The sequence below is a fragment of the Globicephala melas genome, chromosome X, assembly GCF_963455315.2.
Source record: "Globicephala melas chromosome X, mGloMel1.2, whole genome shotgun sequence".
In the NCBI taxonomy this organism is placed as follows: Eukaryota; Metazoa; Chordata; class Mammalia; order Artiodactyla; family Delphinidae; genus Globicephala; species Globicephala melas.
Window position 1 is genome coordinate 105691173 of NC_083335.1, and position 19053 is coordinate 105710225.

Sequence of the window (19053 nt, forward strand, 5' to 3'; positions counted from 1 at the left end):
AGAAGAGTGAATAAAACCTATGGGAATTACAGGACACAATCAAAAGAAACAGTATGTGCATTATGGGAATTCCAGAAGGAGAAGATAAAGAGACAAAGTGTATTATTTCAATCAATAATGGCTGAAAACTTCCCACAACTTGGGAGAGAAAGGGACATCCAGATCCATAAGGCACAAAGGACACCAAATAGGTTAAACCTGAGTAGGGCTACACTGAGATTATAATTAAATTGTCAAAAGTCAAAGACAAAGAATTTTGAAAGCAGCAAGAGAAAAGAGAAATTACAAACACTGGAACCCTCATAAGACTTTTGGTAGATTTCTCAACAGAAACGTCTGATGTCAGGAGAGAATGGAATGGTATATTCAAATTTTTGAAGAAAACCATCAACCAAGAATTCTATGCCTGGCAAAGCTATCCTTCAGAAATGAAGGAGAGATAAAGGTATTCCTGAAGAAACAAAACCTGAGGGAGTTTCTCACCACTAGATCTGCCTTACAAGAAAGGCTAAAGGGAGTTCTTTGAGTAAAAGGACACTAAATAACATCATAAAACATAAGAAGGTAGCATAAAACTCACTGGTAATGGTAATTATATAGTCAAAGTTAGATTCTATAATGTAACAGTGGTACATAATTCACATAACTGTACACTAAACGTTAGAAAACAGGACTTCCCTGCTGGTGCAGTGGTTGAGAATCCGCCTGCCAATGCAGGGGACACGGGTTTGATCCCTGGTCTGGGAAGATCCCACATGCCTGTGCACCAAACTATAGAGCCTGTACTCTAGAGACTGTGAGCCACAACTACTGAGGCCGTGTGCCACAGCTACTGAAGCCCGCATGCCTAGAGCCCGTGCTCTGCAACGAGAAGCCACTGCAATGAGAAGCCTGCACACCACAACAAAGAGTAGACCCCAGTCGCCACAACTAGAGAAAGCCTGCACACAGCAATGAAGACCCAATGAAGCCATAAATAAATAAATAAATAAGTAAATAATACTTTAAAAAGTTAGAAAACATAGTAAAAATAACCATGACTACAATAATTTGATATTGGTTACACAATATTTAATAATATATCAACTGTCCAGCAACAATCACCTAAAATGTGAGGGAGAGGACAAGCAAAAGTAAAGTTTAGGAAGTCTATTGAACTTAAGTCATTATCAGTTTAAAATAGTGTGTTATTATTTTAACATAGTCTATGTAAGCCTCATGGTAATGATAAGGCAAAAACCTGTAGTATTTACACAAAAGAACATGATAAAGTTGTCAAAGCATACTGATACCAAAAGACATCAAAACACACACAAAAAACACAGCAAAATATGAAACAAGGAACAGAGGAACTACAAAACAACCAGAAAACAATTAACACAATGGCAATAATAAGTCCTTCCCTATCAATAATTACTTTTAACATAAATGGACTAGATTCTGCAATCAAAAGATACAGAATGGCTAAATGGTTAAAAAAAAAAAACAAGATCTGACAATATGTTGCCCACAAGAGGTTCACTTTAACCTTAAAGACACACACAGACTGAAAATAAAGGAGTGGAGCTCAATATTAAAAAAACAAACAACCCAATCCAAAAATGGGCAGAAGACCTAAATAGACATTTCTCCAAAGAAGACATACAGATGGCTAAGAAGCACATGAAAAGCTGCTCAACATCACTAATTAGAGAAACGGAAATCAAAACTACAATGAGATATCACCTCACACCAGTTAGAATGGGCATCATCAGAAAATCTACAAGCAACAAATGCTGGAGAGGGTGTGGAGAAAAGGGAACCCTCTTGCACTGTTGATGGGAATGTAAATTGATTTAGCCAATATGGACAACAGTATGGACGTTCCTTAAAAAACTTAAAATAGAATTACATATGACCCAGCAATCCCACTACTGGGCATATACCCAGAGAAAACCATAATTCAAAAAGACACATGCACCCCAATGTTCACTGCAGCGCAATTTACAATAGCCATGTCATGGAAGCAATCTAAATGCCCATCGACAGACGTAATGGATAAAGAAGATGTGGTACATATATACCATGGAATATTACTCAGCTATAAAAAGGAAAGAAATTGGGTCATTTGTAGAGACGTGGATGGATCTGGAGACTGTCATACAGAGCGAAGTAGTCAGAAAGAGAAAAACAAATATCATATATTAACGCATATATGTGGAACCTAGAAAAATGATACAGATGAACCGGTTTGCAGGGCAGAAATAGAGACACAGATGTAGAGAACAAATGTAGGGACACCAAGGGGGGAAAGTGGCAGGGGTGGTGGTGGTGGTGGGATGAACTGGGAGATTGGGATTGACATGTATACACTAATATGTATAAAATAGATAACTAATAAGAACCTGCTGTATAAAAAAATTAAATTAAATTTAAAAATTAAAAAATAAATAAAATTTAAAAAAACAAACAGAAAAAAAAGAAAGGGGTGGAAAAAGATAATCCAAGCAAATGGTATATTTTAAGAAGTCAGGGGTAGGTGTACTTACATGAGACAAAATAGACTTTATAGTAAAAATAGTACAAAGAGACAAAGAATGTCAACATATAACGTTAAAGCGGTCAATCCATCAAGAAGATATAATAATTGTAGATATTTATGCATCCAACGTTGGAGCATCCAAATATATAAAGCAGACCTAAACGGAGAAAACAGCAATACAATAATAGTTGGGGACTTTAATACCCCACTCTCAACAATGGATAGATCATCCACACAGGGAATCAATAAGGAAACAGTGGATATGAACAACGCTATAGATCAACTGAACCTAAGAGACATATACAGGATATTCTATCCAATAACAGCCAAATATACACTCTTAAGTGCATATGGAACATTTTTTAGAATAGACCATATGTTAGGCCACAAAACAAGCCTAAGCAAATTTAAGAATAGTGAAATCATACCAAGTATCTTCTCTGACCACAATGGTATGAAACTAGAAATCAGTAACAGGAAGAAAACTAGAAAATTCACAAATACATGGAAATTAAATAATATTCTCCTGACCCATCAAAGAAGAAACGAAAGGGGAAATAATTTATCTTCAGACAAATGAAAAATGGAAATACTACATACCAAAACTTACGGCATGCACCAAAAGCAATTCAAAGAGGGAAGTTCACAGCAATAAATGCCTACATTAAGAAATAAGAAAAGTCTCAAATAACGTAACTCTATACCTTAAGGAACCAGAAAGAGCAGAACAAACTGAGCCCAAAGTTAGCAGAAGGAAGGAAATAAAGATTAGAGCAGAAACAAATGAGATAGAGAATAGGAAGACAATAGAAAAGGTTAACAACACTTTAACAAAACTAAGAGTTAGTCCTTGGAAAAGATAAACAAGGTTGTCAGACCTTTAGCTAGCCTCACCAAGAAACAAAGAGAGAAGACTCAAATCAACAAAATTATAAATGAAAAGGGAGACATTACCACTGATACCACAGAAATACAAAGGATTATAAGAGGCTACTATGAACAATTTATACACCAACAAACTGGACAAACTAGAATAAATGGACACATTTTTAGAAACATACAACCTAACAAGACTGAATCAGGAAGAAAGAGAAAATCTGGACAGACCAATTAGTATTAAGGAGATTGAATCATTAATCAAAAATCTCCCAATGAAGAAAAGCCCAGGACCAGATGGCTTCACTGGTGAATTTTAGTAAGCATTTGAAGAAGAATTAATGCCAATCCTTCTCAAACTCTTCCCAAAATACTGAGGAGGTGGGAAACTCCCAAACTCGTTTTACAAGATCAGCATTACCCTCATACCAAAGCCAGAAAAGGACACTCTCAGAAAAGAAAACCATAGGCCAATATCCCTTATGAATATAGATGCAAAAATTCTCAGTAAAATACTAGCAAACTGCATTCAGCAGCACGTTAAAAAGATCTTTCGCCATGACCAAGTGGGATTTATCCCTGAGATGCAAGGATAGTTCAGACACAAATCCATCAATGTGATGCATCAATTAATAGAATGAAAGGAAAAAAATCATATGATCATCCCTATAGATGCTGAAAAAGCATTTGACAAAATTTAACAACTATTTATGACAGTTGTTAAAAACTACAAACTAGGTATAGAAGGAATATACCACAACATAATAAAGGCCATATATGACAGTCCCACAGCTAACATCATACTCAATTGTGAAAGGTTAAAAACTTGTCCTCTAAAATCAGGAACAAGGCAAGGCTGCCCACTCTCACCACTCCTATTCAACATAGTACTCAAAGTCCTAGCCAGAGCAGTCAGGCAAGAAAAAGATATAAAAGGCATTAGGATTGGAAAGGAAGAAGTAAAATAGTCTCTATTTGCATATGACATTATTTTATACATAGAAAATTCTAGAGATTCCATCAGTAAACTGCTAGATCTAATCAATTCAGTAAAGTTGCAGGATACAAAATTAACATACAAAAATCAGTAGCATTTCTGTACACTGATAATGAATTATATGGAAAAGAGACTTAAATTATCCCATTTACAGTAGCATCAAAAAGAATAGAATACTGGGGCTTCCCTGGTGGCGCAGTGGTTGAGAGTCCGCCTGCCGATGCAGGGGATGTGGGTTCGTGCCCCGGTCTGGGAAGATCCCACATGCCACAGAGCGGTTGGGCCCGTGAGCCATGGCCGCTGAGCCTGCGTGTCCGGAGCCTGTGCTCCACAGCGGTAGAGGCCACAACAGTGAGAGGCCCACGCACCACAAAAAAAAAAAAAAAGAATAGTATACTTAATTTAACCAAGGAGGTGAAAGATCTCTGCACTGAAAGCTACAAGACACTGAAGAAAGAAATCCAAGAAGACACCAATAACTGGAAAGATATCCCATGCTCATGGATTGAGAGAATTGTTAAAATGTCCATACTATCCAAAGCCATCTATAGATTCAATGCAATTCCCATCAAGTTTCTAATGGCATTTTTTTTTCAGAAATAGAAAAAAAGTCCTAAAATTTATATGGAAGCACAAAAGACCCTGTGTGGACAGCCAAAACAATCTTGAGAAAGAAGAACAAAGTGGGAGGCATCACACTTCTTGCTTTCAAACTATACTATAAAGCTGTAGTAATCAAAACAGTATGACAGTGGCATAATAACAGACACATAGACCAACAAAACAGAATTGAGATCCCAGGAGTAAACCCATGCAAGGGAGCCAAAAATACTCACTAGAGAAAAGACAGTATCTTCAATAAATGGTGCTAGAAAATTGGACATTTACATGTAAAAGAATGAAAGTAGACCCCTATCTTACACCACCCACGAAAATTGACTTGAACTAGATTAAGGATTTCAATGTGAGATCACAATCCATAAAATTCCCAGTAGAAAACATCAGAGCAAAACTCCTTGACATGGGTCTTGGCAATGATTTTTTGGATATGACACCTAAGGCACAAGCAACAAAATAAATGAGACTACATCAAACTGAAAAATTTTGCATGGCAAAAGAAACCACCTACAAAATTAAAAGACAGCCTACAGAAAGGGAAAAAATATTTACAAACCATGTATCTGATAAGGAATTAACATCCAAAATATATAAAGATCTCATAGAGTTGAGTAGCAAAAAACCAAGTAATCCAATTTAAAAATGGGCAAAGGACCTGAAAAGACATTTTTCCAAAGAAGATATACCAATGGTTAACAAGTACATGAAAAGATGTTCCACATCACTAAATCAACAGGGAAATGCAGATCGAAACCACAATGAGATATTATCTCACACCTGTTAGAGTGTGAGCAATAAAAAGACAAGAGAACAAATGCTGGCAAGTATGTAGAGAAAAGGGAATGCTTGTGCACTGTTGGTGGGATTGTCAACTGGTACAACCAATATGGAAACATTATGAAGGTTCCTCAAAAAATTCAAAATATGATCTAGAATTTCCACTTGTGGGAATACAGTTGACCCTTGAACAGGTTTGAACTGCACGGGTCCACTTATAATTGGATTGTTTTCAGTATTAAATACTAAGCTACTACATGATCTACAGTTGGTTGAATCCACAGACATGGAACTGTGAACGCCGAGGGCCAACTCCAATGTTTTACACCGATTTTTCGACAGCAGAGGGTCAGCATCCATAACCCCATTGTTCAAGGGTCAACTATTATATCTGAAGGAAATGAAAACACTGTGTTGAAGAGATAACTGCACCCCTGTGTTCATGGCAGCATTATTGGTAATAGTGAAGACATGGAAACAACCTAAGTGTCTGTCGATGGATGAATGGACAAAGTTGTGGTTTATACACACACACACACACACAATGGATTATTACTCATCCATATAAAAGGAGGAAATCCCACCATTTGTGATAACACGGATGGACCTCGAGGGCATTTTGCCAAGTGAAATAAGTCAGAGAAAGACAAATACTGTATGATTTCACTGACAGATTGTGTTTACCAGAGGTAGGGAGTATGGGGAGGGGAAATTGCATGAAGGGGATCAAAAGGTACAAATTTCCAGTTATAAGTAAGTACTAGGCATGTAATGTACAACATGATCACCGTAGTTAACATTGCTGTATGGTATATATACAGGTTTTGAGAGTACATCCTAAGAGTGTTCATCACAAGGAAAAAATATTTGTATCCATATGAGATGACGGATGTTAACTAACCTTATTGTAGTAATTATTTCACGATTTAAGTGAAATCATTATGCTGTACACCTTAAACGTATATAGTTTAAGAACCAGAAAGAGAAGTTCAGTTGTTCATACAATTGAATTGTATGTCAATTCTATCTCAAAACTGGAAAAACTTTTAAAAGGTTGGGAAGATGAAAAATATCTTTAGCAATCTGATATATTAAAAGAGGTATCTCCCATCACTTTGCGTAAGTTTACTAGTGATGCCAAACATTTTTTAGAGTTCATTTATAAGTCTTTTGTGAGTTACCTGTATGTGCCAAATGGTCATTATATTCTTTTTGGTTTCTAAGCTCTGTTTATATACTAAAACGCTTTATTTGTATTTAAATGTTGCAAAAATTCCCCCCCCCCCTTTTTTTTTTGGCAGTACGCGGGCCTCTCACTGTTGTGGCCTCTCCCGTTGTGGAGCACAGGCTCCGGACGCGCAGGCTCAGCGGCCATGGCTCACGGGCCCAGCCTGCTCCGCAGCATGTGGGATCTTCCCGGACCGGGGCACGAACCCGTGTCCCCTGCATCGGCAGGCCGACTCTCAACCACTGCGCCACTAGGGAAGCCCTCCCCCTTTTTTTCATTTGCCTTGTACCTTATTTCATAGTGGTTTGTTTTTTTTTTTTAGGTACAGAAGTTTTAAATTTTCTATACAGCCAAACATCAATCTTTTTTTCTAATGGTTTCTTTTTTTGCTTTTATGCTCATACCCAAAGGTATTTCTACATCACCAATCTTACCATACCCTTCTCTTGATTAAAATCTTCCAGGGGCTCCTCAGGAGAAATCCATCCTCCTCCTGGTGCTCCAGCCTCAACTACTGTCACCATATAGGCACTTGGGGTCCAGTCAGGCCAAGCAGTTATGCTTAGCCCTGTCTACTTAGCACCTTCTGTTTGGAAAGCCAGTCCTCATCCAGCCCCACGGGCTCACCACCCATCTCCACCCCATCTTCCCGCATGTCACTGAAGCCCCAGCTTCGATATGACCACCAACTTTATCCTTTTCTTCCCCCCATGCCCCTCCTCACCCAGGTAACTCCACTCCAGCCCACAGGGTCTCCTTGCTTGTCCTGGGACGTGCACTGCATGCTCCCTTCTCCGAGTTCTGTCTGGAACGTGCTTCCCCCCGATTGCCATTCATGTAGTCCCCTCCTCACCTCCTTCAGGTCTCTGCTCAGACAGCATCTTCTCAGTGAGGCCTTCCCTGAGCGCCCTACTGACCTTTGCAGCCCACCTGTCTCCCCGGCCCACACCCCAATCTGCTAACCTCTCTCGTTGTAGTTTTCTCTCAGACCATAGTTCCATCTGACACACCTCATATTTTGTTTATTGTGTGATTCCTCCCGCATTTCCATGAGGATAGGGATTTTTGTTTTATTTCCTGCTGCACTTCGAAGTACCGAGGACATTGCCATTTGCCTGGCACATCAGATAGCAGTTCGATTTGGAGATGGAGGAAAAGGTGGTAAGAAGGGATGAGCCCCAAGAACCAGCCGGGAGGATAATCTGATGTGGCAGCATCTTCCTGCCCCAGAATCTCACTCAGCCCCTCCCCAGAGATAGTCTGGGGAACACGGGCTGTCGTGCGAGCCTGCGTTTGTGCGTGCAGGTACTTAGAGCAGCAGCTGTCCTTCCTGCCTTGTTTGTTTCCCTACCGCCTCAGAAGGCTCCTTTAACAGACGCCTTCTCTCCCTTCTCTCTCTAGAAGCAGATGTTCCAGGAGAGGAGTAGCCGGATGCTGCAGGCCTTGTCCCCGAAGCAGAGCCCTGTGAGCAGCCCCACCAGGAGCCGGTCCCCTTCACGCTCCCCGTCGCCCACCTTCTCGTGGCTCCCGAACAAAACCTCACCCCCCTCCTCACCCAAAGCCGCCTCAGCCTCCATCAGCAGCATGAGTGAGGGGGATGAAGATGAGAAGTAAAGGCTGCTGGGAGAAAACAAGAGCCACGCCACCCAGGCTGGGGGGAGGGCGGGGGCACGGGGGATGCCTGAGTGGCGTGGGAGCTGCAGCTCGGCCAGGAGACCCTGAGCTCTGCTAAGGGAAGGCCTTGAGACCAGCTCTCCGTCAGTCTCCACTCAGCCTAAGACTTGGACTCTGCATGGAGGTTTCCCGCCAGACAACCTATACAAACCTTCTTAGCATCATCTAGAACCACTACTTTAACCTTGCTAAGGAAAGATGAAGAGCACCCCTGGGAGACTTGCACTGAGTGGCGTGCCTTCTGCTTTGGTCCTTACACTGGCCCCCACCAAGCATACCACCTGTGGAAGCGTCTGCTCCCTCAATCTACTTCCAGCTCCTAAGGGCCCTGCACGTTGCCTCCTACCACCCGAGCTCTACCAGAATAAAGTTGTTTCCAGTAGAGGTGGCACAGTGCTTCTGAAATAGTCAAGCTACAGACAAATGCCAACCTTCTCAGTTTAGCCACGAGACCTGATGTTGCAACACATCAATTCTTTCCAGTTCCAGGAACGCGGCGTCTAGACCAAGCCTTGCTTTAGGCTACGTATATCAAAGGTCACCTAGCGTGAACCTCAACTTCTTATTCCAAGGACAGTTTTGTCAAGGAGAACGCCACCTAAGGCGTAATGTCTCCTGGTTGTACTCTTTCATCATTGGTTTGACTTGTTTTCCAGAAACTACCTTAATCTGTGGGAAATGCAACAAAACAGAACATCATATATATACATACATATATATATATGTATATGTGTGTGTATATGTATATAAAGGAGTCGCTTTGCTTTGGCTCCAAGTTTAGCAGATGGTAGATGTTTCCTGAAGCTTCTCCTTCAAGGATGCTATTATGGAATGGCTTTTCCCATTTCTGACCAGTTAACAGTTTCATAGACCTCAAGTAACGGTTTGATGTACCAAACCACATGGTATACCAATAGGGGGTGCTACCTGCACGTATCTGTTCTATGTATGCTCCCAATACGCCATCCAGGGTGTGTACCATGTGCAATATGAATCTGGTGGTGGCATTTTACATTATCCCCCTCTACTGCTCTCACCCTAATACCCTGCTGAAACCCTTGGTCTTAAGAACCACCTGGTTCCCTTGTGACTTGGGCACTTCGTCAGCTCATCCTGCATTCCCGTAGAAATGTCCCAGCCACGAAATCAGCATGTTGTGCTCACAGCCTCCCATCATCTTCCTGGGTAGAGGAAGGCTCTGAATAGTTTCGCCGAGCGAGGTGGAAACCTCAGCCGGACCTCAGCCTCTGGATGTTCCGGGTAGTCCTGTAATTACCCACCTCCCCGGCCCTAGGTTTCAAATGGGATGAAGACGCTAAGTATGCCTGCTGAGTTGTCTGAAGTTACTGTCCCCTAAGCACAGGTGGAAATGAGCAGGTAGAGGCAAGATGTAGAAGAGGCATTGGGTAGAAGAGGCATTGCCCGGCTGTCCCAGCAAAGCCAGAGGCCCGACACAGCAACTTGCGGACAGAGCCCGGCATCTCGTGACAGAAACTCTCCCTTTCAGAGACCCTGGGAAACAGCCTTCTGGGTGACAAGTGGGGCAACCAGTGAAGGAAGGTGGCATGTCTTTCCCCCTCGTGTTGGGGTTGAACTACCTCCCTACCCACCTGGAGATAAGTGGTGTTTGTTGGGAAGCAAAACCGTGCGGCTAAGCTGGCTGGGAACCCCCTTGTCTGGGCACTTCCTCCGGAACCGTGTCGAGCACTCACAGGGCAGAGAGCTGGTGGGAACACGGCACGTGCGAAGAAAACTTGTTGCCGTCAAGGCCCACAGCACTGCTCCGCTGAGAGGGGCAAAGGCCCCGTTCTTCCACTGTGCCCGTTTGGTCTCTCTCCCGTCGTGTACCCAGGGCACACTGGGCATGTATGCCCACCATCTCCTGAGTGGTGACAGGGTGAGGAGGCCCGCTGGGGAAGGCAAGGTAGTCAGAACAAGGGAAGAGAAAAGGAGAAAGAGGTGCCTAGAGAAAGGCAAGTAGGTTAAAGAGAATCTGGGCGCTCAAACCGTTTCAGGGCCTCCCTTTGTAGGGGAAACTCTCTTGGGAATGCCTTTTATGGGCTTTGGCCACGGCCCAGAGCAGATGAATCACTTTTACCTGATTCCTGCTCTGGAGCAAATAGCTTGGAATTGATGTATCGGGCAGATTCTAAGTTTGCCGGCCTCACACACCACACTGACAGGTGCCGCTTATGTAACTCATCAGATTCAGGGCCATCCTAGCTGCCAATTATGGGAAATGACCAATGCCTGGGATATCCCAGGGATGGGCCGTAACAACCCACAAGCGGATTCTAGGTCTCACCCTCTGTCCCGCTCCTGACCTGTAACAATACCTCCCCACCCTAAGGCTACGAGATTACTGAGAAGGAATGAGGAGATTCTGCAACCCAACTTTTGATGCATCCTGGCCACCAGTTTGTCCCTGCCCCTCCTCTCCTGCTTGGGAGGAGATGGGGCGGCTCTTTGTTTGGGCCGGCCACTCAACAGTAATGGCCAAGAGTGCGTTAAGGCTGGAATGAGAGATGTACAAAGTGTGACACAAGCTTGCAGAGGTAAGCGGGAATGACAAAAAGCAAGGAAAGGTTCTTTTGCCCTAGACAGGGAAGGAAGCTTCAGACTGAGGGCTGGAGAAGAACAGTTTAGGTCATGGAAGGAGGCAGGTTACATGAAGATGGGCAGGAGGGGGGGCGTACTTCCCTTCCGCTCCCTTACAAGTGTCACTCACTCCCTACCAGGTAAAGGAGCCAGGCTTTCTTTCACAGACACCCAAGGTTAGTGGGTACCTGTGCAGGATGTGGGTTCCCGTCCCCCCACCCCGTCCAGCTTCCCCATTTCAGCCCTTCTCCATTAGCTGCCACATCTTCCTCCTGGGGACCCTGAAAGCAAATGTTCACCAGCTAAAAACATGGGGCAACTGTAATGTCATAGTCACATTGAATGGCCCGTCTCTGGCAAGCCAACTCCCGTGGGCCAGGACTTTACAAAGGCAAAGGAAACCAGCCCCAAGAGGAGTGATCCCAAGACCTAAGTCTGCCTTCTGACCTGCTGTGCGGGGAAGAGACACAGCTGCGGGATGGCCAGCTTGCTCCATGCCTTAGGCTGGAGTTACTGAGAGTCCATCCTTGGAGGGAGGGACGGGAAGAGCATGGATTCGTTCTCTCCATCTTCGGGACTTACCACCCAGGCATACCCCAGGGAGAGATTGCGAGATGGCGACCTACACTCAGCTGAATCAGATGAACCCGAAGGGAGCAGAGATGTCCCTGTTCCTCAAGCATCCGTTCAGCACTAGTCTTGGCCATCAGATTTGTCCTTTTTTAAAAAAACACGAGCTCATGAGGCGTTTGCAACTTTTACTTTCTCTCTAGACTTGAGTTTTTTGTTGTGTCCCTGCAGTGTGTCCCGGGACAAAGCCATAAGATCATACATACTTAAGACTATGCTGTACACGTGAGACAAGACGACGACTCGTCTGGGTTAAAGCCCGACCTTACGCCCAAGCATCTGCTCTGGTGCTGAATAACGCGAACTTCCAGAATCAGCCCCACCCCTCCCCAACCCACTCCTACCCCTGCACATGCCCCCCCCCCCCGGCTCCAGACCCACTCCTGCTCGCCAACGGGACACGGCATTGCCAACGTGTTTATAAATAAAGGGATGCAGAATTGCACTTCTCCTACTGTGTTTCTTAAAAGCGTGGTGCTGTGCGTTCCTACTTATGAGCTCTGGCGCAATACGGAGGAGTGCAGGTGTGGCCGCTATCGTGCCTCCGCCCAGCCGGGCCCCAGCCCTTCAGAATGATGGGTCTGCGTGCAGTGCAGCACGGGGCCAAGCCTGGAGTTGCCAGCTGGCTCACGCCTGACATGGAAACAACCTAAAGGTCCATCAGCAGAGGAGTGGATGAAGGAGATGTGGTACATATATACAAAGGAGTACTACTCGGCCATAAAAATGTGAAATAATGCCATTTGCAGCAACATGGAACAACTAGTGATTATACGAAGTCAGCCAGAAAGACAAATACCATATGATATCACTGATATGTGGAATCTAAACTATGACACAAATGAACCTATCTACTAAACAAACAGACTCACGGACATAGAGAACAGACTTGTGGTTGCCAAGGGGGCGGGGGGAGGGGGGAGGGAGGGATGGATTGGGAGTTTGGGGTTAGTAGATGGATTCAACAACAAGGTCCTACTGTATAGCATAGGGAACTATAGCCAATCTCCTGGGGTAAACCATAATGGAAAAAATACAAAAAGGAATGTATATATGTGTATAACCGAGTCACGTTGCTGTACAGCAGAAATTAGCACAACATTGTAAATCAACTATACTTCAATTAAAAAAAAAAAGTCTGCTTAGGAGCACTCACCTGGAGGGGAGGTCACGTAGGGAGCCCGGCCAGGACCCTGAGTTGTACGCTCCACTGCCAGCTTGCTTTCTGACCTCGGCCAAACCACTTCACTTCTCAGACCTCAGCGTCTGCTTTTGTAAAACGAAGGGGTTGAAGGCAATTGTTTCTGAGGTCTCCTTTGACTGTAAAAGTCTCTGAATTTATGAGGCGGGCTGCGTTCTCCCTAAGCTTCTCCAGCTATGGTGCTGTCACTGAGCCACCAAGAGGAAGTGCTTACCCTTCACTGGGACGCTGGAGACGCGGCCTGGGACCTCCACAGCCGACAGCACCGGTGCCGCACTCACGCCCGCAGCCTCCAGCAGGCTCTCGGGCTCCACCCACCCTTCTTATCTAGCTGCCTGGTGGGATACTTTTCACCTGGACTTAAACATTGGGGCGTGGCCATTTCCACCACTTCTCCATCTGTGGGGAAAAGCTCCTTTGGTCAGCTGGAGGCAGATAGATGGGGGTGGAGGCGCTCAATCAGGATTCCAAATGTCAACAATTAAGGCAGATTGATGTTCTCGGCCTTCCATGAGCAGTGTGCTCAGGCCCTCCTAGCTGAATTTACGAGCTTCTATTAACTCCATCTGGAGGGGTTTAGCTCTTTGAACCGACAACAGTTCTAACATCAGCCTAGATTCTAGAAGAAATAGAACCAGGCCTGCAGGCAGCAAGGGAGTTCATTTAAAAATTGAATTCCTATCGTTCACAGACCACAGTACTTGGCTTTTGCCATACAGATCAAACACATTCTCGACAGGCTGTATTTAGAGTCACGGTTACAGGTTTCTTCACGTTCCATGATACCTCAGAAATGTTCTCAAGGGAAAAGCAGTTCTAAGGCATAACAAAACTCACGTTTAAGAACTCTGATATTTGCTCCAAAGAGAATGAGCCTTTGTTAGCAAACCCCTAGGATTAAAAGGTATGCTATCAAAAATGTTTACACACACACACACAGTCCTCTTGTATTGAAGTCCTCACAGCTTATTGGAGTTGAATGTTTAAGCAACTTCTCCAGGTATTCAGCAGAGGCTATTAGATAAAAAGACTCCTACAGAGATGCTTTTCAGGCAAAGAGGGACAGTTCATTAGCACCAAGTGTATACCCAGTGATCCAACTCTTCAAGAAACCGTCAAGTAAAATCCTGAAAATAAAGAACCAGTAAAATCTGAAATATCATTAAGAGCATAAACAGGTGCAAATTGATCTTTACATTAGGCCCTGTACTGCCATAACTTATATTCTAGAAAAAAACCCACCACATTGGTTGAATGTCAGCTGCAGTTGACCACATGTGGGAAACTTGAGGAGAAATGTTCAGAGTAGGGTTGACTTGTCTCCTGTAAGCAATTTTTATTCTCCTTAACTTTGTTATCTTCCTTGGGGGGCAGGGAAAGGAATTAATCTGCCAGGTTACTGTACTCTATTCATCAAAGCTGAGTTCTGATGGAGGGATTAGACATAACTAAAATATTTGATACATCATCTTCCATTTTAAAAGAATTAATGAATCCATACCTGAAAGAGCTGGGATACTTTACCTCTTCCACGGGGACCTTTTCAACTTCTTATACTTGCAAATGAACTTGTCGCTCTAAAATTTCCAAGTTCAAAGAAAACCTGTCATCTTCTGCCATGCACATGGCAGGACATGACTCATTACATAGCTTGAGGCGGTAACCAGACTTCCTTGTCTGATAATCACGTTCCACTGGACAGATGTTGGCAAGATGCCATTTACTGGTCTGACCATACAAACTGACATTGATACAACTGAGTCATTGATTCTTTTTCCATTTTTTCCCATATCTGGCACCCAGAGATAAAGTAGTTGAAGAGGTGTGTGTGTTAGTTTCCTATTGCTGTAACAAATTCAGTGGCTTAAAACAACACAGTGTGTTATTTTACAGTTCTGGAGGTCAGACGTCCAAAATGGGTCTTACTGGACAAAAATTAAGGTGCTGGCAGGGCTGCATTCCTGTCTGGAGGCTCTAGGGGAGAATCCATTTTCTTGCATTTTCTAGCCTGCATTCCTTAGCTCGTGGCCCCCTTCCATCTTCAAAGCCGGCCATGGCCAGTCCAATCTTTCTCACATCACATCACTATGACACTCCCTCTGCCTCTCTCCTCTATGTATGAGGGCCCTTATGATGACATTGGGCCCACTAGGATACTCCAGGACACGCTCCCTATTTTAAGGTCATCAGCAACTTTAATTCCTTCTTGCCATGTAATAAAACACATTCCCAGGTTCTAAGGATTGGGACGTGAACATCTTTGGGGGGCCATAATTCTATGACTGAAGACAATGGTCATAAACCCTTGAACCTTTTTCCAGATCCTAACAGAGTTGAGGAGAAGTAATCCTCATGCAGATAGAGAGATTCGTGTTCCTCTTTTTAACATTCCTACATCTACTCGCGATGGACCCCTTAAATGTTTCTCTTGAGTCTTGACATCCACAAGAGAAGCATGGGATAGGTATAATGGGAGATGTTGGACCCAAATGAACAGGCTAATTGGTCCATGAGGAAAGGAAGGGTTGGCTCCTCAACTCATGAACATGGAGCCGTGGCTGGTAGAGAAGGAAGTTTAAGAGCTCCCTCCCTCTTCTCTGTACATATCCTCCAATTCATATTTGGCTATACCAAGAAGACAAGAAGTGGAAGCGCAGCTAACCAAAGTCTTTGATCGCTGGACACATTCTTGCTGAAATAAGCCAAGGAATACAGTTTCTGGCTATCAGGCAGCATCTGTTTCCTACCTATGCTCCCCCTGGTTTGTTTTTGGTTTTGTTTTTCTGGTCATTGGAGGTTGACCACAGCCAGTTTAAGCTGGCTGTGGACTCACTTCCAGCCATCAAGTATCAAGGTATGCCATGCTCCTTTCTAGAGTAACTTATTTTTCCATGGTTGCCTTTGATCTGCATTTTAACTTAAGGTCTCAAATACATTCCTGTCCGAAGCATTCAGTAAATATTTACGTGAGCTTGTAGGTGCTGGAGATACAAAGACAAAAGAGGACACCATCCCTCCCCCCACCGCAATTTCAGTTCAGTAACTTGACTCTCAATTCTGACCTCTCCTGAGTGGCCCAGCCTCTGGCTTTACTGAGCTCTTGATGAACAGTCCATGTTTCGGACTGTGCCAAAGAGAATTCGACAATCATTTGACTAACTTCACTTATTTTCTTTTAACTAATCTCTTTGGGGTGGAGTGCTCTAAATTTCCCAGAGTGCTAAGAAAGATTGCTAACTCCTACTCAGAATAGGGAAAAATAGAAAAAAAATAGATTTGTAAAAGTAGATTTTCTATTTATGAGAAACCACTTGTTGAGAATGCTGAACGGTGGAGGCTGGTGACATCACCCCTCAGCTGGCCCGTGAACAGGAAGACTCTTAGGCTAGTTACCTAAGTCACAAGGCGTCAGCACACTCTTTCCCTAAAGGCCTTACCAAACAGGTGTGGGCCCTGGCCTGGAATGAACTCTATTTGAACAGAGCTGTTCTATGGATGAGATGGTCATTCGATGTCTCACCTTAGATTCTTCAATTGCAGGGTGGCTGACAGACTTCTCCCAGAATAATGGGGCAGAATTTGCTTTCATAAATTATTATTTTGTTACCAGTCGAAGCCCTAGAAAAAGAGCAGTTTTCATGTAAGAAGCTCGTTCCAATGATTGTGCCAAGGTGACAATAATTACCTCTAACTTTAGAAATGATGACACTATTATATTAAGCTGTTACTAAGGAACTGTTGGAACGCTTCTGCGTCCATCACTGTTGTTGAAATCATTAACATGTTTATTTTGTTTGAGCACTAGCAAATTCTGTTTGGACAAGAATGCCAGAAAACAGTAAGAGTAGCATTAGCTTAGAGTTTCTTGCACAGAAGGAAACGGCAAAGCTGCTCAGTTGTCCAAAATCCAAATCGACAAGGCCTTTTCTCTAAGTATTTCCCAATTACCTGTTAAATAGAACATCAATTGGACCCTAGGCCTGCTCTATGCCAGGGAGACAGGATTTGCTGCTCCCAGAATTTTAGCCACTCTCAGAGGCTGGTCTGTGGTTTGGACTTGATCAGTGGTTTTTCAATCCTGTCACATGTTAGAATCTCTTAGGGAACCCTTTAAAAAAGACTTCTCAGACACCATCTGATGGAATGGATCTGAAATGGGCCCCAGTACTTGGAGATTCCAATGTGGCCAGGTTGAGACCCTCCGGGCTATAGTCAACACTTCAATTCAGAGAACAAAGTGAGCCTCTGAGAGAACTGGATTCAAAGAGGGTGACAATCAATGCCTTTTGTAGCAAAGATGAGAAGTGACGTGCCAAGCAGCTAGGACAGGAAAAGGTCGAGGTATCATCTTGTTATTTTCTTATCCAAAGAGAGACTCTTATGTTAATGAAAGTGTCATCAGTAGGCAGAGGACAAAGGATTCATTTTAAGACCAACATTTAGAAATGACAAGGGTACTGTCAAGCACCCAACCCAATGACTGGTGAAAATGGGTACTCGATGTTAATTTAAAAAAATGCAACAACGTGTAATGGCTGTACATAGCTGCACTGTCCAATATGGTTGCTACTAGCCACAGGTGGCTATTTGAATTTAAATGAATACCAATTAAAAATTCAGTTCCTCAGTTGAACTAGCCACATTTTAAGTGTACAGGTGGCTAGTGGTGGCCATATTGGACAGCAAAGCTAGAGAACATGCCCATCATCACAGAGTTCTAGTGGTGGACAGAGGCAACCCCTCCTATGTGATGCTTTATAATTTATTCACGTGAGCAAAGAGTATGTCTCTGTTACTATGAACACCCGAAAACATCAGCAGATAACCATTTGTAAACATGCATTGTTAAGCCATTGGAAAGAATTCTGAAATGAGGACAAGGAAGTAAAAACCGACACTACAGTGCAATGCTCTTCAGCAGCTTCATGGAACCACAGACTCTTGAGTGAGGGTCTCTTTGTGAGCGTAAACCATACTTACTTGCTGAATTTCAAACAGGGCAGGAGTGGCTGCTACAAGAATGCTCTTCCCCAGATGTGAATGATGCGTTAGCACAGGGACTGCTGGATGCACGACTTAAGAATTCTAACTAAAACCACTGTCGCTTTCAAGAGTCAGTGGTTTGGTATTCTTTGGGCAAGATACAGCACAACATGACAGCAGTTGATTAGTGACTGCTTCACATTTTAGGTTTTAAAGAGAGCCCTGTAACATCAGACCTGGAAAGAACCCTGAAATCATGCAGTCCAACTCCCTAATTTAATAGATGAAGATACCAAAGCACAGTTAACAGGGAGCCGGTAGGGGAACCAAGGCAAACATGCTGATTTCCTGACATTAATACTCCCCAGGAATCATCCAAACCGAAGTTTCTTGCCTCAAACTTTCTAGACGTTTTGTTTTTTTAGTGATGAGAACACAGGACAGGCAGTTGTGCGGCTCTCAAATTTGAAAAAAGACACCCACTCATCACTGAAGACTTAGTAAAAGAATGACGCATTGGCAAGTAACACGAAGACCCCATCTCTCAGTCAGTCAGGAAGTACCTAAGTGCAGCCAAGTGTCTTTGGAGGCACTGGGTTCTGGTGTCAGTGCTGCACCAGCTCCTCAGAAGAGACCATGGAACCAACAGCAGCAGTTTCCAACTTACATTTTTTAAAAGAATTCCCCTGGGGCATTTGTTAAAATCAAGATTCCTAGGCCTCCACCCCAGAGAATCTGAATCAGAAGAGCTGAGGCAGAGCCCAGGAATCTGCATTTAACCAGCATCTCAGGTAATTCTGGGGTAGGTGGTCCACGGCCAGTCAATCCCAATTTGTCCAGGACAGTCCCAGTTTACATCTGTTGACGTGGTTTACAGCATAATTATTAACAGTGCTCGTTCTCACTGTCAAAAGTGTCCTGGTTTGGCCGATATATTATATAGTCCCCTT

At 43.6% G+C, this 19053-nt stretch overlaps 1 protein-coding gene across 6 annotated transcripts in view; it reads left to right on the forward strand.

Annotated features, from left to right (window-relative positions):
• Positions 1 to 12813, forward strand: part of PCYT1B (phosphate cytidylyltransferase 1B, choline) — a 168159-nt gene extending 155346 nt beyond the window's left edge. For all 6 annotated transcript variants that reach the window (XM_060292701.1, XM_060292704.2, XM_030851302.2 and 3 more), the window contains one exon: positions 8419 to 12813. In XM_060292701.1, coding sequence (XP_060148684.1) covers positions 8419 to 8631 — 213 coding nt within the window. In that variant the 3' untranslated portion in view covers positions 8632 to 12813. The remainder of the gene's footprint in view (positions 1 to 8418) is intronic.
• Positions 12814 to 19053: the final 6240 nt, after the last annotated feature.